This window comes from Eimeria necatrix, genomic scaffold, assembly GCF_000499385.1.
Source record: "Eimeria necatrix Houghton genomic scaffold, Enh_scaff717, whole genome shotgun sequence".
NCBI lineage: Eukaryota > Apicomplexa > Conoidasida > Eucoccidiorida > Eimeriidae > Eimeria > Eimeria necatrix.
In genome coordinates this window covers 1-19247 of record NW_013654542.1, presented here as the reverse complement: position 1 = coordinate 19247, position 19247 = coordinate 1, and the positions used below count along the sequence as shown (strand labels likewise).

The window sequence follows — 19247 nt, the reverse complement described above, 5'->3', positions numbered from 1 at the left end:
TGCTTCTGCTGCTGCTGCTGCTGCTGCTGCTGCTGCTGCTGCTGCTGCTGCTACTACTACTGCTGCTGCTGCTGCTGCTGCTGCTGCTGCTACTACTGCTGCTGCTGCCGCTGCTGCCGCTGATTAAGATGCTGTTGCTGCTGCTGCTCCCGTTTCCATTCCTGCTGCTGCTGCTGCTGCTGCTTTTCAGACAATCCCTCCCCGGATGAAGAGTATTTATTTGGACTTCGAAATTTAATTGGAGGCCTCGAGACTCTCCTGGCGAGCTGCCGGGCAGCAGCAGCGCCGCCGCTGCCGCCTCCTGCTGCTCTCAAGCAGCAGCAGCAGCAGCAGCAGCAGCAGCAGCAGCAGGAGCGGCAGAAGGAAGCCGGCGGAGACTGGGGGGGCCCCCTTGCAGCAGCAGAGGAGGGGCCCCCTCTTCTGTTGTGGGAAGAAGAAGTGAAGGCCGTGGGGGCCCCCGCGCTGCCGTCTCCAGAGGCTGCTGCTGCTGCTGCTGCTGCAGCAGCAGGCGCAGCAGCAGCAGCAGCAGCAGCAGCCTCCAGGGCCGCCACCGTGCCACCGTCTTCCTCTCCATGTCCTGCAGCCCCTCAAGGGATGGCGAAAGTGGGGATCGTCTCGGGGATCGTGAAGGGGATCGTCTCCAGATTGGGGATCGCTTTGGGGATCGTCTCCAGACCCACAGCGAGGGCTGGGGGAAGCAGCAGCTGCTGCCCCCAGCTGCTGCTGCCCGCAGAAGCAGCAGCAGCAGCAACAGCAGCATCAGCAGGCGCCTCGCCGTAGAAGCAGACACGCAGCAGCAGCAGCAGCAGCAGCAGCAAGGGGACGAAGCTGCTGCTCACCCAGTGGACGCGAATCTCTCCGAGGCAGCTGCAGCAGCAGCAGCACCAGGAGCAGCAGCAGCAGCTGCTGCTGCTGCTCCTCAAGGCGATTCGGAGTTGAAAGAAGCGGCTGTGGAGCCCGCAGCAGCAGCAGCAGCAGCAGATGCAGCAGCAGCGACAGCAGCAGCTGCAGCACCATCTCTTGAGGTGGCTTCTTTAGGCCATCCGTTAGCTGCTGCTGTTTCTGAGTCTCTCTTGTCTTCCAGCCAGGAGCGTGAGCTGCAGCAGCAGCCAGCAGCAGCAGCTGCTGCTGCTGCAGCAACAGCGGCGGCAGCAGCAGCAACCGCTGCTAGCGCGGCAACAGCAGCAACAGCAGCAACAGCAGCAACAGCAGCAGCAGAGAAGCGGCAAGGAAGCAGACACACTTCTTCTGAAGTTGAAAGAGGCCGCAAGCGCAGCGATCACAGCTCGCTGCTGCTGCCTGCTGCTGCTGCTGCTGCTGCTGCTGCTGCTGTGAGTGAAGGCCCAGTGCTGCCCTTGAACGTGTCTTCTTTAGAAACAGCAGCAGAGACTGCAGCAGCAGCAGCAGCAGAGACTGCAGCAGCAGCAGCATCTGCGTGCTTTAATTCAGCGCCTCCTTTGTCTGAGGGGCCCCCGGAGGCAGCAGTTGCTGCCTCAAATGCTTCATTGCTGCGGCTGCCGCTGGAGTGCATCGACAGCTCAGCAGCAGCAGCAGCAGCAGCGGGAGGGCCCGAGAGCAGCAGTGCGCTGCTGGCGCTGGGGGCCCCGGGGGCCGCGGGAAGCAGCAGCAGAGGTGGGGAGACAGCTGGGGAGCAGCAAAGGGGAACTTTGCTGCAGCAAAACAGTTTAGATTCTGCTGCTGCTGCTGCTGCAGCAGCAGGCAGCAGCAGCGCCGACAGGGCCGAGGCGCCTTTCTCCTACACGGCTCTGTTTAGGTGAGCAGCTGCAGCAGCTCCACTTCCCTCCAGCAGCGCTGCTGCTGCTGCTGCTGCTGCTGCTGTTGCTGCTGCAGCAGCAGCAGCAGCAAAAGACGCCGCAGGGCTGTTTGCCGCAGCGCCAGCGCCGCTCTGTTTCCTTTCTTCCCCTCTGGCCCCACCAGCTCTCACTAGTAATAAGAAATAAATAAATAAATAATAAATAAATTAAATGGTAAATAAATATAAATAAATAACAAATAAATAAATAAATAAATAAATAAATAAATAATAATTGAATTAATTTGTTTGTTTGGTCTCAGGAGGTCCTTCTCGGCCCCCAGCCTTTGCGGCGCCGAGACCCGCATAGACCCTGAGGGGCCCCTGGGGGCCCCCGGGGGGCCCCCGGGGGCCCCCGGGGGCCCCGTGGGGGGCCCCCCTGGGGGCCCCCGGGGGCCCCTGGGGTCCGGGGGGTTTGTGGAGATGGAAATGCTGCGGCAAGGGTGGGGCCCCTATGGGCCCCTCGCGGGCTTCATGCTGCACTGTTTTGCTGCTAGTGATTCTGCTGTAACTGGAAGCGAGGAGGGAGCAGCAGAAGAGGCGCTGCAGCAGCAGCAGGGGCGCAGCAGCAGCAGCAGCAGCAGCAGCGGCAGCAGCAGCAGCAGCAGGGCCTCCTCCATCTCCGCAACTTCCCCCAGGAGAGGCAGCGAAGCAGAATACGAAGCAGAAGATGAATTGACAGCCACGAGGCAGCAGGGGGGCCCCCGAAGGGGCCCCCGGAGGGGCAGGCTGAGGGAGCAGCAGCAGCAGCTGCTGCTGCAGCAGCAGCAGCAGCAGCGGCAGCGCCACAACCAGGACAGGGCGCTGAGGCGGTCCTTCCGCTCCTCCGAAAGCCCCAGCCTCGAGTGGCAACACAGGCAGCAGCAGCAGCTGCTGCAGCAGCAGCAGCTGCTGCAGCAGCAGCAGCAGCAGCAGCAGCAGCAAGACACGCAGCAGCCCGTACCTGCTCCCTGGAGCCCCCGCAGACACAGGAGAAGAGACAGGACCCGAATTGGGGCCTCCCCTCCCACTTCCTCCGCCTCGGGGGCCCCCCAGGGGGGCCCCCCGGGCCGCGCGGGGGCCCCCCTGGGGGGCCCCCCGGGCCGCCCGGGGGCCCCCCTGGGGGCCCCCCCGGGCCGCGCGGGGGCCCCCCGGGGGCTTCGAGGGGCGACGGCCAGCAGGCGGCCCTCGGCGCTGAGTGTGGGGAAGCCGAGTTACAGCAAGGGGGGCCCCCCAAACCCTGAATAAGGGTTTGTGGTTTTGGTCTTTTCGAGGGTTTTCTTTTGCTGCTCTCTGCCTCCACCGCAAACTAAATAGTCTCAGCCTTTATTAGCCCACGCAGTCCCACCTTCTTATTGGCGAGTCGCCGCGGCGCCGGTGGTTTGGGGGCCCCCGGGGCCCCCGGGGCCCCCCGGGGCCCACCAGTCCGCACAGCGGGGCCCCGCTGGGACCCCAGGGGCCCCCGGGGGGCCCCCGGGGGCCCCCTTCTGGGACGGGATTTGCTTTGCGTCCCAGACCATCGTTTGGCCCCTTCTTCTGGTTTGTCCTCCGTGTTGAAGGGGCTTGTAAATAGACTTGTTTGTTTATTTGTCGTCGGGACAAAGACGTCAAGTGAAAGTGCGGCCTTTCTGCTTTGCAGGAGAGAAGTAAAGTACTTGTCTTTAAAGTACTTGTCTTTAAAGTACTTGTCTTTAAAGTACTGTCTTTAAAGTACTTGTCTTTAAAGTGCTTTGTCTTTAAAGTGCTTTGTCTTTAGTTGAACTCTGAAGGGCGAAAAGCAGGCCCGCGGGAAGACAGGCAGAGTAGAGCTCCCCGCATTCAATTTAGACTGCGGCAGTCGCGAGTGCCCCGCGATCCTGTCAGTCGCCAGCAGATCCGGAATAAATAAATTCAAATATGCAAAAAGGGGAAAAAAGAAGTCGGAAACATCATCTGAAAAGGCGCAGAGCCTCGGGTTTCCGCGGATCGCGCGAGCTGCACATACACCTCAGATGCGCGCGCGGATCGGCGTCGCGGCGCTGATCTGCACTTCATTTGCGACTTTCTGGAAAAACAAAAGTGCAGAACTTCCGGGAAATGATAATTGTTGTTTGTTTTTGCGTGTTGGCCGCTGCGAGGGCCGCGGGGGCGGCGGGCGACTCGAGAGTTGCAAGTTCCGAGTTGCACTACGAGCCGCGGCACCCGGAAGTCCTCGGTGAGAAACCGAGGGAATCTCATTCTAAAAAGCAGCTTTTGACTTCCTTTTTCTCAGATTTGATGCCAAACGACTTCGGGCCCGTCCGTAAGCAGCAGCAGCAGCACTTTGCTGCTTCTTTCTGCACTTTTCTGCATTTCCGCGCCCCCCCGCCCCCGCTGCAGTGCCCCCCCCGCCGCAGCCCCAGAAGGAAGCGCCCGCTGCTGCGCCTGCAGCAGCAAATGTGCGGCTCGGGGGTTCGCTCGAGCAGCTGCTGCGGGAGGGCGGCCGCGAGGGGTCTTCTTTTCAAAAGACCAAGAAGGACTTTGCTGCTTACCTCGTGAAAGTGAGCTGCTGCTGCTGCTGCTGCTGCTGCTGCTGCAGCTGCTGCGCAGCCAGCTTCGCTCGCTGCTGCCTCGCGCTGCCTGACTCTGCAAAGCTGCCTAACTGCGCCTACGTGCGGCCAACTGATCTGCTGCTGCTGCTGCTGCTGCTGCTGCTCTGCTGCTGCTGCTCTGTCGCTGCTAACGCTGGTCTGCTGCTGAAGAGGCTACTTTCCTGCTGCTGCTGGTGAGCTGCTGCTGCTGCTCAGTTCGAAGCGCTGGCTGCGAGGAAGACAGTGGTGCTGCAGGTGAGCTGCTACTGGTGCTGCTGCTGCTGCGGCTTGCGGGAATCTGTTTGCTGCAGCTGGACTTGTCGCCTGCTGCTGCTGCAGCACGAAGGCCTCAAGACATTTGAATTAACTTTTTGGTTTCTGCGGACTTGGCAGAAGTGCAAACTTTCCCTCAGTGACCTGTGTCAGTTGGAGGCAGCAGCAAGAAGCCCCCTGGCTTGGAGGGATCGGCAACTACAGAAACAAGAAAGCAGCAGCAGCAGCAGCAGCAGCAGCTGCTGCTGCTGCTGCTGCTCTTCTTGCTGCGCTCGCGCTGCGCCTTTTGCTTCTTGCTGCAGCAGCTTCCGGCGGCCTCGCCGCCCGCTGCTGCTGCTGTCGCAGTTGCGACTTTGCGGCGGCGGCGCCGCCACGCTGAACAAAAATAAAACGGCGGCGCCGCCCCAGCAGCAGCAGCAGCAGCAGCAGCAGCAGCAGCAGCAGACGCGCTGCGCGCGTCACTCCCGAATCACTTCAGTCCCACTCTTGACATGAACTTCCTTTGCTTCTTTCCGCAGCACTCGAAAGCCCCGCAAAGCCTCCACGGGAGCAGCAGCAGCAGCAGCAGCATCGGAAAGCGGCTCAAAGCTCCAGCCCGCGTTGCGCACTGACAGACTGTCCACCACCAGCGACGCCCCTGCAGCAGCAGCAGCAGCAGCAGCAGCAGCAGCAGCAGCAGCAGTAGCAGTAGAAGCAGCGGAGGCAGTGCAGCACCCGCAGCAGCAGCGGCAGCCGCAGCAGGAGTAGCAGTAGCTGTAGCAGCTGCCGCAGCAGCAGCTGCTGCTGCTGCAGCAGAAGTAGCAGTGGCAGCAACAGCAGCAGCAGCAGCAGGAGAGAAGCCGCTCGAGCGGCCAGCCTAGACAGATGCTGCTGCCGCGCCGCGCCCGCGGAGAACCTGAACTTTGGAATTGGAAGTGGAAAAAGAAAAAGAAGAAATAAAACAAAGAAATAAATAAATAAATAAAACAAAAAGAAATAAAAATTCCTCACCAGGGTCTGCCTTCAGCAGCAAAGCGCCGTCCAATTCCAAATTGTGAATTTCGACATCTCCGGAAATGACCAGCGCCGAGCTGAGCAGCAGATACACCGCAGCGCACTGTGCAGATCTGGCGGCGGAAAGCAGCACTTTGTGGCGCTTTTTGCGCGCAAAAAGGACTTAAAAGGGAAAATAAAATAAAATAAAATAAAATAAAATAAAATAAAAGAAAAAAGAATCCAAAGGAGCCCCGGAAGCGCCCGAAACTCCGACGGACTCCTGCTGAATCCGCAGGTTGGCGCCCCGCAGCCGTTCCTTCATTTGCTGCAGCGAAATCGCCCAGGAAGGACAAAGGACGATTTTGGGGCCCATTTGGTACTTAACGCCTCCGAAGCAAACGGGCCGGGGCTCCGCAATGAACACGGAGCCGCTGCTGCTGCTGCTGCTGCTGCTGCTGCTGCTGCTGCTGCTGCTGCTGCTGCAGGCCACGGCGAGCTTCAGCCACTGCGCGTTCTGGTAGTACAAGTCCGCCTCGCCGCTCAGCGCGGACTCCGGCGGCAAAGCGCTCGCGGCTTTCTTGCGCGCGTCTTCGACGGAGTTCTTCACGGGGCTGAAGCAGCACCAGCGGGGCAGTTCCACGAAGCCGACCTGCGCCGGAGTTGGAAGTAAGTGGAAAATAAGAGAACAATTACTTGCAAATGTGTCTTTAATTCATCTTAATTCATCTTAATTCGTCTTAATTCATCTTAATTCGTCTTAATTCATCTTAATCCATCTTAATTCATCTTAATTCGTGTTAATTCATGTTAATTCATGTTAATTCATGTTAATTCATGTTAATTCATGTTAATTCATGTTAATTCATTATTAATGCATTATTAATGCATTATTAATCAATTATTAATGCATTATTAATGCATTATTAATTCATTGTTAATTATTAATTCATTATTAATTCATTATTAATTCATTATTAATTCATTATTAATTAATTATTAATGCATTAATAATTAATTATTAATTAATTATTAATTCATTGTTAGGCAGTGGAGGGCTTTTTCGGGCTTTGGGCCAGCCAAAAGGAAAAGTGGAAAGCGACAGGGAAAGTGAGAGAGAGGCAGCAGCAGCAAAAAGCAAATAATGAAATTAGGAGTTAAGTCTGGAATTAAAATAAAGAATTAAAATAAAGAATTAAAATAAAGAATTAAAATAAATAATTGAAATAAATAATTGAAATAAAGAATTAAAATAAAAAATTAAAATAAAGAATTAAAATAAATAATTGAAATAAAAAATTAAAATAAAAAATTAAAATGAAGAATTAAAATAAAGAATTAAAATAAAGAATTAAAATAAAGAATTAAAATAAAGAATTAAAATAAAGAATTAAAATAAAGAACTGAAATAAAGAATCGAAATAAAGAATCGAAATAAAGAACTGAAACAAAGAATTAAAATAAAGAATTAAAATAAAGAATTAAAATGAAGAATTAAAATAAAGAATTAAAATAAAGAATTAAAATAAAGAACTGAAATAAAGAATGAGATAAAGAATGAGATAAAGAATGAAATAAAGAATGGAAATAAGTGGAAATAAATAAAAAAGAATAAATAAAATAAAAAGAAACTCTCACCTTGTCTTCCGGCGCCAGCTGCAGCGGCAAGTCCTGCATCATACTTTCGAGGCGCGCGGGCGACTTGAAGGAAGTTTTCGTTTCGTCCTAAGTCCAAACGCAAAGCCAAAGCAGCAGCACAACCAGTTGCAGCAATGCAGCAGCAGCAGCAGCAGCAGCAGCACAAACAATTGAAGCAAATGCAGCAGCAGCAGCAGCAGCACAGCGAATTGAAGCAAATGCAGCAGCAGCAGCAGCACAACCAATTGAAGCAAATGCAGCAGCAGCAGCACAACTAATTGAAATAAGTGCAGCAGCAGCAGCAGCACAACTAATTGAAATAAGTGCAGCAGCAGCAGCAGCACCACGAATTGAAGCAAATGCAGCAGCAGCAGCACAATTAATTGAAATGAATGCAGCAGCAGCAGCAGCACAACTAATTGAAATGAATGCAGCAGCAGCAGCAGCACAACTAGTTGAAGTAAGTGCAGCAGCAGCAGCAGAAGGCGCATTCGAGTTGACAAAAGGCTGCAGAAGGCTTCCGCATGCAGGCAGCAAGAAAGCGTTTTATTTGCAATTTTGAATATAAATTCTTTTTTAAAACTAATTTATTCAAAATTGCAAATAAAAGTTCAAAGTAAATGCTTTTTAATTAATTAAATTCTTTTTTAAAACTAATTATTAATTAAAAAGCATTTACTTTGAACTTGGGATTTATAAACTCCGGCACGAGACCCCCAGAACTCTCCAAAGCCCGCAAGTAAGGCTCCAGACTCAGCACTATGGCGTTGGTGTTTCCGGGCAAAAGCGAATAGCCCTCAGGCCCCGCCGTGTCTCCGCCTTTGCCCGTGGCCTGCAGCAGCAAAGCAGTGAACAGCAAAGGCGCAGTTGCTGCAGTTTGCTGCAGCTTTGCTGCAGTTTGCTGCAGCTTTGCTGCAGCTTTGCTGCAGTTTTGCTGCAGCTTTGCTGCAGCTTTGCTGCAGCAGCAGCGGGACGCAGACTTCAAGAAGGGAAAGCGGGGGGAAGAAGTTTGAATTGATTCGCAGCAAAGACGCAAACACTGCAGCCACCTCAGGAGTCAGCGAAGTGCACAGAAAAGGAGAAAGCAGCAGCAAAGGAAGCCGCGGAACCCGCACGGAAAGCACTCCGATCCGGGCCTTTGCATGCGGCCTGAAGGGCCCTTTGGGGCTCTTTTTAAAGTTTTTGCAAACTCATTAATGCACAAAGAAGAATACCTTCAAAAGACTGTCCAGCACGTTGTATTCCACGTTGAGAGTCAGCTCGCGCTCCGCCGAAACCAGCCGGCAAATGCTGCCGACGGCTTCCCCAGGCCGCCTGCAGCAGCAAAACAAAACAAGAAAAACTTAATTTATAATAACGCGCGAATATCTGAACAATTAATGGCTGATCCTCCACTTAATCGCGCAGCTTCCCGCTTTTGCACTCGTTCAAGAGCAGCAGCAGGAAAGCGTGCAGACACCGAGCTGAAGAGTTCACGAACGAGAGTTCGCCGCGTCGGCTGTTTGTTTGGCGTTGAATTAATCTTTATTTATTTTATTAACTCCTCGCGCGTTTTGGCGAGTCGGATCTGGCGATCGGGCGGCCGTGTTGCACTTGCACTTGCACTTGCACTTGCAATTCAACTTTCGCACTTGCTGCAGCTGCTGCACTGCTGCAGCTGCTGCTGCTGCTGCTGCTGCAGCAGCAGCAGCTGCATTTGCTGGAGCAGCAGCCTTGCTGCGTGTGGTTCGGACCTGGGAACGGCGATGGAGTTCATGGCGAGTCCCCTGCGTTCGGAAACGCCGATGACGGCCAGCAGCACGCGGAGGACCGCCGCGTTGGTGTCCTGCAGCAAAGCGACCCAGCGGAGGCCCCGCTGCTGCCAGCTGCTGAGCAGCCCGGAGCGCAGCAGCAGCGCGTGGACGTCGCCGTGGCCGTGGGGCTTCAGCAGCAGCTGGAAGCGGTCTTGGGGGCAGGTGGCGAGCCTGGCCTGCATGTCGGCGAGCGCGGGCACTTTTTGCTGCTGCAGCAAATGGACTTGGCTTCTGTCGAGTCCGAAGAAGTCGTGGGCCTCCAGCAGCGCCGCAGTCGCCGCGTGCGTGTCCCCCGAGGTCATGATCGCCAGCGGCAGCCGCACCTCCTCCCCCTGCTGCTGCTGCTGCTGCTGCTGCTGCTGCTGCTGCTGGGCGTGGCGCTGGCAGGCGGCGACGAAGCTGCAGTAGAGCTGCAGGTAGCTGCTGCCGGTGCAGCTCTCCGTGGGCAGCCCCAGCTTGATGCCCGAATAGCCCAGCCGCTCGCCCAGGCCGCCCGCCACCACCACGAAGGCGCAGCGCCGCAGCTGCTGCAGCCCCGCGGCCTCGAAGGCCAAAAAGGCTTCGCTGCCCGGCCGCAGCCGCTCGCCCGCAGGCACTGCCACGCTGAAGCCCTCGAAGGGATTCGCCCCCGCGCCCGCAGCCCGCAGCAGCTCCTGCGCCCGGCCCACGTACGCCCGCAGGCCCCCGGGGTACGAGGCGTCCGCCGCCGCCAGCTGCTGCAGCAGCCGCGCCTCGTCTGCAGCAAACAGCGCACCCCGCCGCTGCTGCTGCTGCGCTGCTGGTGCTGCTGCTGCGCTGCGCTGCTGCGGAGGCGAAGGAAGCGCTTCACTTACCTGCCGCAGACGCATCCGGCGGGAAGAGGTGGCCCTGGTGCAGCTCCTCTATCAAGTGTCTCTTGAGCGCCGCCGGCTCCATCGACGCCGCCGCCGCTGCGGGCGCGCTGGCTCTTGCACTTGCAAACGGCTCCGCCGCTTCGCCTTCTTTGCAGGGCGACCCTCTGCGCAGAAAACGCAAAAACGCGAAGCAGTCCTGGGCAGCCGCCGCGCCCGCCGGACGCTGCGGCTGCTCTGCGGCTCCGCCGCCGCGCAGCCGCAGCTGCCCGCGCCGCTCGGCTCCGCAGCAGCCGCGCTTGCTTCCCCGCCAGCTCCCACTCGCACCACTGCCACTTCCAAGCACGCTCAGTCGCATTTACGAACCCTTCGCTGCATTCAAGCGCGAACTGCCCGCCCGCTCCCGCCGCGGAGTCCGCGGCGGCAGGCGGCAGAACAACGACCGTCGCGCCGCACGCCACGCAACACCGCTCCCTTTGCAAACCCCCAAAGAAACGCTACGCCGCGCGAAAAACGCAGTGCTATTTCGACCAATTCACTCAGCGCCAACCTATTTGCCAGCTCTCACCCTGTCGCCGACGCACGGTGACTATTGCCCGATGAGCAACAGACAGCAGGGGCGCAACGCAGCATATTTACAAGGCCCTCGCCTGCTATGCGGCCACCAATTCACAGTTACAGGCCGTGATCATAGTAATGCCCTTCAAAGCGTCGCCGACAATGTTCACACTGCTCCACACTTTGCCTCGGCTCGCCCCCTTGCAGCCCGCGGCAGCAGTCCCATGTCGGCCACATGCCTAGCCAGCAACACAGACACAGAGCGCAATGAAGCCACGCAAAAGACACACAAGCGTATTGGGCCGATATATTCACTTTTGCTAAACCTAATGCAAGACTCAATGCCGTAGCTAAAGTTACTTGGGCAACGCCCGCTCAGCCCGTGGTCTGCGGAGCATTTCTCATTGCTTCCACGCAGGTCTTCCCTAGCTATTTTTTGCGAGCCACTCTTTGAAAGCAACCCTACTCTAGTAACAGACCCAAAGAATCCAACTCGTTGCTACCAACAGTTGGTTGCAGTCCTGGAACAACGCTATTGCCACAGCTCAAAACGAGAATTCCATTTAGCTGACACCGTCGTCACTGACTTCAAGCCTTCAACAAGCTCCACAATAGCAGCTCCCATCTGCCGCGGTGGTTAAACGCGCAGTAACATAGAGAACGTAGCTTTAATGCCACGCAAGGCAACCGTAAAAGCGCTCCGTATGTTGCACAAGGATCGCTTGTTGCAACGCCTGCTTCCAGAGTAGTGTGCAGTCTTCTAACGAGGGCGGCTAAAAAAGCGTTCTCTAGCCTCAAGTCCGTGGTAAACACACTCAGATCACCTCTGCAAAGAGTGCCAACGCGTTTCAATTGGTTGATCTTCTGGATCCGGCAGGGTGCGCTTGCCCTGCAAGAGTAGTTCAAAATCTCGACGGTGAAGAAAGCTACTGCGCGAAAAACGGTTTCCAGTTAACTCAGCTCGGAAACACCTGAATTGTGTGTGTGTGTGCGGAAAACGAAAGAGGGAATGAAATGACGGGAAAAATGCGCTAAATCTCCGCGAGCGTGCGGTGTACGTACAGGCAGCGGCGTTAGCGTGCACGGCGCCCGTCACTTGTAGAAAGTTCGGTTTTTTTCATGTCGAGTACGCCTGGTGACAACAGTTTCCAACCGCACTGGAAACAGCAAGACTAGAGTTGAAATGCTGGCTTCCCTGCAGATCGGTGGGGAGCAGACGCTGTCTGGAGGCGGGGGAGAAGATGGCTCCAGCGGGGCGAACGAGCAGCGGCCGGCTTCGGCTGCAGCCTTTGCAGGCGAAGGCGGCGACCCCCGCGCGGCCGCCGGCCCAGTGCTGCCTGCCTACTGGGGCGCTACACAGGAGTCGCCGCCGCACCGGGAGCAAGAAGACGTGTCGCCGGACGTGTGGAAGTACCTCAGCGCGGACTCGCCGTCCATCCTGCGTCTGCAGTGCCTCTGGTCTTACTTCGGCTTGCCCGCGCTGAGTCTGGCGGACAGCGTCGCCGACGTGGCCTCGATTGCGGCGCAGACGGACGGGTTTCGCTCCGTCCTTCAGGTTTCCTCCCCCATGCTGCACAAGTGAGTGTGCGCGTCGAAAGCCCTCCGAGGCCCAGCTGCCTTCACTTGCCTGCAGTCCCCACGTAGAAAGCGTGAAAGACATATACTTCGCGAAGGACTTCCGCGCCATCGTCTTCACCGGCATTCAGTAAGTCGCCCCCCGCCTCCCCGACTCTCGAAACGCTCCAGCAGCCGTTCCTGACCAGACTCGCAGTCGACTTGCGCGCTGCCGGCGACGCCTTCGAGAAGGCGCTCCGCTTGAGGGACCAGCACATGCTGCCGTCTCTGCTCGTCGTCCGGAACGTCCCCGCTGTGCGCATGGAGAGGTAAGGGGCGACGCAGCGCAGCGCTGCAGCTCGCTGTGAAGCGCAGCGACTCTTCACTCTGCGCGATCGCCACAGGGATGGCAGCTTGTCGCCTTGCGGCTACGTCACGGTTCGCAAACACGTAAGTTCGGGTTCCCACACTTGCGAAGAAACGCGCAAGCAGTGTGCGGCGGATACATAGAAAGCGTTTCGGTGGATCGTGTCCCTTGCCCCCTCCAACGCAAGAGCCTACGACGTCTTCGACATGGTGGAAGGCTTGGAACTCGGAAACTGTTCTGGCCTTTTTGTCATCGGCACCTGGTGAGCGGAAACCGCAGCAGGCAGCAAACACCCCGCACTCATGCGCGAGGCAAACTGCAGGATTCTGGACTTGCGGACATTTTCAGCTTTGAAAATGCTGTTCCGCTCGGATCTCCGAAATTCAAGAACTACGCCTCCCGAGTATCTGTTCGAGGCCGCCTTCGAGGCCTTCGGAGGCGTTTTGGGCCAGCAAGAGGGCGATGATGGCTTAGAAGACCCGCTCGAGCTCGGGAGACCTGAAGAGGTTACAGGAAGCACGGCCTTACCCGTCAGTTCGGAAGGAACCCAAGAGAGAGGGACCCCAAGCTCACTTCCCGAGGCGGAACCATCGGATGAAGAAGAAGGCAATAAACTGCCAGAGCACGCGTGTGATGCTTTGCCCGGCAGTCCGCTGAAACAAAGTCTGTCCTTGGAGGACCAGCAGCAGGAACGTTTTGAAGAAGATACGACGCTCTCAGCTGCTTCAATGAAAGCGAATGAGGCAACACACTCGAGGGTGGGAACATAATTTTTTTCAAATATTCTGATTTTTTCTCTCATGTTGGCGTCTTCAGGGGAAGCATCCGCGACTTAGTGCCGGTTCCTGTTTTCAAGATCGAGAGCACAGTGCTGTCGCACCGAAGCCTTTCTATGAAGACAGTGGAAGCCACGCAGCGATGAAACATGACGAACATATCGATTCCTGTCCCAAAAGAGAACCAGTCAGCATTTTGCAAAACGGAGAAACTCGCTGCCGGCTACCGACCGACGCCCCATACAAGGATCTTTCCGTGCAATTTCCCCAATCGGAACAGTGGCTAGAACGGCCAAAAGATATGCAAGCAGCATCTACCCTTAGCAGGGAAGAGACAAGAGAAGATGACCAGCACACACCAATAGCCGTGAAGGCTGAAAAGGCGGAATGCCTGAGGAACAATAACACGAGCCATCGGTGTTTGACGACGACCACATCCGATGTGCATGACGAATTCGAAACACGGACAAATTCTTTCGGAGATCACAGTGCTGAGAAGCCTGGTACAGATGAGAACAATCAGGTCGGAGTCGCTAAGGCCAACGACGGAGAAACACCGCCTCTTGAGACATCCACCGCTGCAAAAGCCACTTTCGATGAAGTCATCGAAAAACAACTGCGTAGTTGGATGGCTGTGAACAGCGTCAAATATTGCGGTCATAAGTCTTCTGCTCTGGTTGAAAGATGTTATCCTTCCCATGAATTTGAGTACTGGGCTGTTGAGGTCAGTTCCAGATTACACTTGAGTAAATGCAACGCTAGGCGATTTCATGATAATAAAGGATCTGTTAGTCACCGCTGACCAAAATTACGAGAGCGATGAGCCAGGGACTCTTAGCCTAAATTGCGGGGATGAAGTTTTCTTGTTGTCAGTCATGGTAAGTTGCATGAGCACTGGCGTACTCTGCGCGATCTGTAGTTTTATCATACTTTCATGCTGTTGCAGAACACGTCATGGGCGTTTTGCCGCAAAAGCAGTGGAGAATTTGGATACGTACCTACGGTGGCCGTTCCATGTGCATTTAGGAAGATATTTAAGCATACGAAAATGTATGCTAGAAAAACTGCAAGTGTGGATCGCATCTGTAAATGGAAGGACGCCACATACTATCCGGGAGATCCCATCGTAATTCTAGCAGAGTTTGGGAAATGGTAAGGTTGCACTGTAGATGGATTCATCCCAAGATTCTCAACATCAGATTTGTAGGTTGTTGGTGCGTGACTATCTGAGGCCATTTCGGCAAGCTTACATCCCGAGGGCTCGGTAAGGCAAATAACGCATGAGAAAACTGAACAACAAACAACTACTAACATCTTTTAAGGATAAAGCATTATATCTGAGTGGCTGCAAACGGCAAGGAAACCTCTATTGAATCCCAATATGCGTCGCGGAAGTGCGCGCATGGATTGCTTGTCTGATGAAATATTTATTTAAAGCTCTTCCACCGCGCGCAAGTCGCATGCATGGCCAAATCAGATTTCACTGTCGCAGTCGATAAGAGCATGATTTCCTCGAAGCGGAAATATATTTAGTATCCGCCAAAACTGTTGAACAGACTCTCATGAACGGTTTTAAATGTCTTGAATACTTGCATATTCGTGACTCACTTTCAGTTTGCAGGCATGATGTTGGCCACCCACGGGCGAGCCGAAGTGAATCTAGCATCAAAATGCACATACTCTGTTAGTGAGCATATGCATCTGTTCTTTAGCCAGTTCGATTCATTGTTGCTCCCCACGCCTTGGCAATGGTTTGCTGTTTTTGCTGTTTTGAAATGCCACTACGTGGGGAGGGGTTTGAAACTAGCTTGAAAAGGCTGTGCTTGTTCAGCTCTTCATCTGCATGAATGAAACGGAATGCAGGAGTGTAGCCAAGTTCTAAACGTCTCGCCATTTGCATCCGTAAGTGTGGCGACGCGCGGTTCAGTCGTTCTTCGACGTCCTTGGGGTCGTGTCTAGACACCACGGTGAAAAACACATTGCATGTTGACCTGAAAAGGCAGCACTACAGGAGGAAGGAGTAAGACGTCAAGGCCGCGATAAGACAAACAGCAACGGGCGGGAAGGCTCTGCTGAAGGCCTGGAAGCTGGCGCTCACCTTGTGGTTTGTTGTTCCACATGGTGAATTGAAACTGAAGCTCCCCCCAGCATTCCGTGGAGGAATTCCGCGGAGTTCCACGTAAGGAATTCTTCAAGCTGCGACTGCAGAAGGCGCGCCTGGCGGACAGTTCTGCGGGCCACGTGGAACTTGATAGGGTCGACGATCTGGCCTGCAGAGGCAAATGGAGCCAACGGCCGATTTGCATGTTGGACTTTGGGCCCTACTGGCAGATGCCGCGGTCAGAATTTGTTTTCTTACCTTGAACATTGGGCAAGGGGGCCTTCATGAGCCTCGCATTTGCGAGTTTCTCCTCCCGCATCTTCGCTCGGATGCGAGAGGCCAGCTCCTGTCTTTCCGCATCGGCTTCCATCCTCACGAGGTGCCGCGCTGCTCTCACGCCGTCGCCGAGACCAAGTGACTCGATGAGGGCGTCTTCGGTCTAGCGGCGCAGCAGCAGAACAGGCAGCCCTTATGCATGCATTCTTACGTGTGCTATTATACAACAGCAGCAAAGACCGGAAGGAGGCCTCTGTTGCGCGGCTTTCAGTATATTTATCACGGAGAAAAAGACTCGAACCCTCACGGGAGAACTCGACTGAAACCCTCAGCTTCCCACTCTGCCGCTGCTGCTGCTGCTGCTGGTTGTTCTGCTGCTGCTGCTGGCGAGCGCACCTGGTCTTGCGCGTGGGCCTTGAGAATGGCGGCGGCGTCTCTGTCGGGGTCGGGGAGCGCCCTGGACTTGAGCCAGCGGACTCTTCGGTCCAGCAGCAGCTTTTGCTGGTAAGCCTCGTGCATGCGCGCGGCCTCTTCGTGGGTCAGCTCGCGGTATTCGCCTTTTCCGCGGAGACACGAATAGTCAAAAAGCTCCGCAGTGGGGTCCTTCTTCTCCGGAAAGTCCAGCGAGGCCTCCCCTCTGTCCTCCTCCTCATCAGCAGCAGCAGCAGCAGCAGCGGCAGCAGCAGCAGCTTCACTCGCCGGCGTCTGCGGCTCCTCCAGGTGGGCTGCAGCAGCAGCTCACGCCCCACAGCAGCGCAGCAACAGTGGCGGCGCGGCTGCGGGCCATGGGCTGTGTCCGTGATTAGAGTTGCACAAATGGGGTCTCTGATTCAATTCTTCATAAGTGCTTTTCTTTTCTCACTTTTTCTTCTTCTTCGCTGCACCCGACCGGCTGCTGCAGCTGCCCCCGGCAGCGGCGGGTTGAACGTCCCCGTGGGTGCTTTGTAGCGCCCCAAAAACTCTTTCCAGCCCGTCTCTACGAGGCTTTCCGAGCTGCTGCTGCTGCTGCTGCTGTCTGCTGCTGCTGCTGCTGCGCTTGACTGCCTACTGGACCGCGCGGGGGCTCTGCGGCGGCCCACAGAGCGGGCGAACTCTTCTTTGACTTCTTCCGAATCCCACAGAGACGGCGGACGACGGCCTGAGAACGCAACGCAGCAGCAGCAGCAGCAGCAACAGCTGCAGCAGGGGGGCCTCAGCAGCAGCAGGGCTCTTGGCACGCATGCAGCCGTTTATATGCACACTAAGGAAAGCCCTAAATAAAGAGTGGCCTGTGGCGCTTGCTGCTGCGCCTTGCTACACTTGCGTGAAAGGAGGCCTAGCGGCTGCCACTTGCTGCTGTTGCTGCTGCTGAGGCTGCTGCCGCCCATTCTGCTGCTGCTGGCTAGCGCTGGCAGCCCCGGTGCAGCAAGAGACCCCAGTCGGTGTGCACAGATGGAAAGCCTCCTGAAAGATGCTTGGGCTCGAGCTGGAGGCCGTGGAAAGTCTTCGCCTGCCGGCGCTGCTGCTACTGCTGCTGCTGTTGCTGCTGGTACTGCTGCAGCTGCTGCAGGCGCTGCTGCAGCTGCTGTAGCTCCCCCCAGCCTCCAGGGGCCTCCTGCTGCTGCTGCTGCAGCTGAGAAGCGAAAGAGGCCCCCAGAGAGCCTCTTTGCGTGGGAAGCCATGGGCTGGCTGTTGGCAGCAAAGTAGAGTGTTTGGTGTTAACGTGAAAAAGATGAAAAGGGAAAAAAACGAGGGGAAGTGAGGATTTGAGCTGACAGAATCTTTCCTTCCTTACTACCTCACACACTCTGAAGCTTCTACACTTTGTTGTGAAGCAGCAGCTTTGTCGCTGCTGCGGCTCTGGCTAGCTGCTTGCTGCTGCGGCCAGTTTGGTCTTAGTTGAATTACGCCTTTTCTGGCGAACCCCGGCTTCTTCGAAGACTAGGGGGAGTTCGAGATACACAGGCAGCAGCAGTCCGGAAATTGATTCAATAAAAAGGCATTTTGGTGAAAAAAAGGAAATTAAATTCACTTTGAAGGGGAAAACGGAAAACGCCGCTCAGTTCAGCTTCGCGGGGGCCCCAGCTCAAGGTTTCGGCCGCATGCAGGGGAAACAACCGCAAGGGTTTACTCGGGAATAAGGAAATGTAAAAACTGATCTTCTGTTGTTTCGATTTCCTTTTTATTAATTCAAAACCCCCGTTTCCTCAAGTTCATTTAGAGCTGCTTTCCCCCCAAGGCAGCCCCCGATACATAGGGGGCCCTGCTCATTCAGTTTTGGTACATACACGTGGGAAACCCGAAGCAGCAGCAGCAGCAGTAGCTGCTGCTGCTGCTGCTGTTTTGCATTTTGAAACTCGTAGCAGACACATCGGCTAAGGAGGGCCAGGGGCGTCGGCTCTCGGGCTGTCACCTTGGGACAAGCGAGCCTTAAACCCTAAACCCTAAACCCTAAACCCTAGGCACGAACCCTCCAAAGCTCAGCTTTCGTTCCCGGTACTGTGCGTTGCGGCTCCTCCTGCTGCTGCTTTCCCCGGGTTGAGGGTTAAGGGTTTCGGGTTTAGTTTCTGCACTGCAGCTAGTTGAGCGAAGAGCCCATGGATCCGCAGGAAGCAGCAGCAGCAGCAACAGCAGCAGAGCCCAAAGGCGCTGTTTCAATCTGCCTCCCCCCAGAGGCGCAGCAGGCGCTGCCGCTGACCATCAAATGGAGAGTTCCAGCCGGCAGCCACGTGGTCGAGGGCCAGGTGCTCGCGCACCTCTTTCCGCCCCCTGCTGCTGCTGCTGCTGCTGCTGAGAATGGCGGCGAAGGTGCAGCAGCAGCAGCAGCAGCAGCAGCAGACGCAGCAGATGCACAAGGGCAAGAAACGGCAACGGCCGCGGACACACCGGCAGCGCCGGCAGCAGGAGCAGCAGCTGTAAGCCCAGCAGCACGTCCCGGAGCAGCAGAAGCGGCAGAAGCAGCAGAAGCAGCAGAAGCAGCAGAAGCAGCAAAGGGAACGGAGGCAGCAGATTCAGTTGGACCAGCAGCAGCAGGAGAAGCAGCGCGTGGGAGAGAAGCAGCCGGATCAGCAGAAGAACGCGGAGCAGCAGAAGCAGCAGCCGATGCAGCAGGAGGAAGCGCATCAGAAGCAGCAGCAACACGGGCAGCAGCAGGAGCAGCAGCAGCAGCGGATGGAAGGCCGCCTGCTGCTTCCGAGTTTGTGGTGCGCGCCCCTGTGTCTGGACTTCTTTGCAAGTTGTCGGTTTTGAACAATGAAATTATTTCCAGTAGTACCGAGTAAGCCACGCGGAGCAGCATTAGCTGCTGCTGCTGTTGCTGCTGCTGTTGCTGCTTCCCGTGCTGCAGCAGCAGGTGCTGCAGCAGCAGTCGCAGATGGCGCGTCCAGGCTGCTGCGAGTGTCTGATCCGTTTTCGTTTACCCCTCCCTGTTCCCTTCCCTGCTGCTTCCACCGCAACCGCCACCGCCGCCGCCGCCGCCGCCGCTGCTGCTGCTGCTGCTGCTGCTGCTGCTGCTGCTGCTGCTGCAGGCTGGGGGCGGTGGCGGCGACGGCCTGCGAGCACCCGCTGGCTGTGGGGGGCATCTGCCTCTGCTGCCTGGCGGCCGTGGGAGCCGAGGGCGAAGAAAAGGTCCAGGCCGGCTTTCTCTCCGCCCAGCGGGAACTCCGGGTGGACGTACACGTCAGCAGCGCGCCCCGCAGAGAGCCCTCACTTCTTTTATTCTGCACTTTTCCGTTTTGAATCGCTTTCGCTTTCTTCTGCGTTCACTTCTTTTATTCTGCACTTTTCCGT

General features: G+C 56.0%; 5 protein-coding genes across 5 annotated transcripts; 3 read left to right on the top strand and 2 right to left on the bottom strand.

The window, feature by feature from the left end:
* Nucleotides 1–572: 572 nt before the first annotated feature.
* On the top strand, nt 573–3040 carry ENH_00072660 (hypothetical protein; the record flags this gene model as incomplete). Its single annotated transcript, XM_013582694.1, has 2 exons — nt 573–1774; nt 2077–3040. 2 exons carry the CDS (start codon nt 573–575, stop codon nt 3038–3040), a joined length of 2166 nt encoding a protein of 721 aa, XP_013438148.1.
* A 2032-nt stretch (nt 3041–5072) lies between these two features.
* ENH_00072650 (UDP-N-acetylglucosamine pyrophosphorylase, putative) lies at nt 5073–11030 on the bottom strand (the record flags this gene model as incomplete). The annotated part of the gene is made up of 10 exons (XM_013582693.1): nt 5073–5251; nt 5605–5684; nt 5868–6238; nt 7225–7311; nt 7904–8056; nt 8439–8538; nt 8958–9753; nt 9851–10014; nt 10178–10321; nt 10993–11030. 10 exons carry the CDS (start codon nt 11028–11030, stop codon nt 5073–5075), a joined length of 2112 nt encoding a protein of 703 aa, XP_013438147.1.
* A 942-nt stretch (nt 11031–11972) lies between these two features.
* Nucleotides 11973–14140, top strand: ENH_00072640 (hypothetical protein, conserved; the record flags this gene model as incomplete). The annotated part of the gene is made up of 8 exons (XM_013582692.1): nt 11973–11983; nt 12039–12110; nt 12169–12288; nt 12364–12409; nt 12470–12588; nt 12649–13084; nt 13143–13826; nt 14129–14140. The coding sequence occupies 8 exons, from the start codon at nt 11973–11975 to the stop codon at nt 14138–14140; spliced, it is 1500 nt and encodes a 499-aa protein (XP_013438146.1).
* A 670-nt stretch (nt 14141–14810) lies between these two features.
* On the bottom strand, nt 14811–17140 carry ENH_00072630 (hypothetical protein, conserved; the record flags this gene model as incomplete). The annotated part of the gene is made up of 6 exons (XM_013582691.1): nt 14811–15093; nt 15201–15372; nt 15462–15642; nt 15876–16216; nt 16342–16617; nt 16777–17140. The coding sequence occupies 6 exons, from the start codon at nt 17138–17140 to the stop codon at nt 14811–14813; spliced, it is 1617 nt and encodes a 538-aa protein (XP_013438145.1).
* A 915-nt stretch (nt 17141–18055) lies between these two features.
* On the top strand, nt 18056–19196 carry ENH_00086480 (NLI interacting factor-like phosphatase domain-containing protein, putative; the record flags this gene model as incomplete). The annotated part of the gene is made up of 2 exons (XM_013582690.1): nt 18056–18735; nt 18986–19196. 2 exons carry the CDS (start codon nt 18056–18058, stop codon nt 19194–19196), a joined length of 891 nt encoding a protein of 296 aa, XP_013438144.1.
* Nucleotides 19197–19247: the final 51 nt, after the last annotated feature.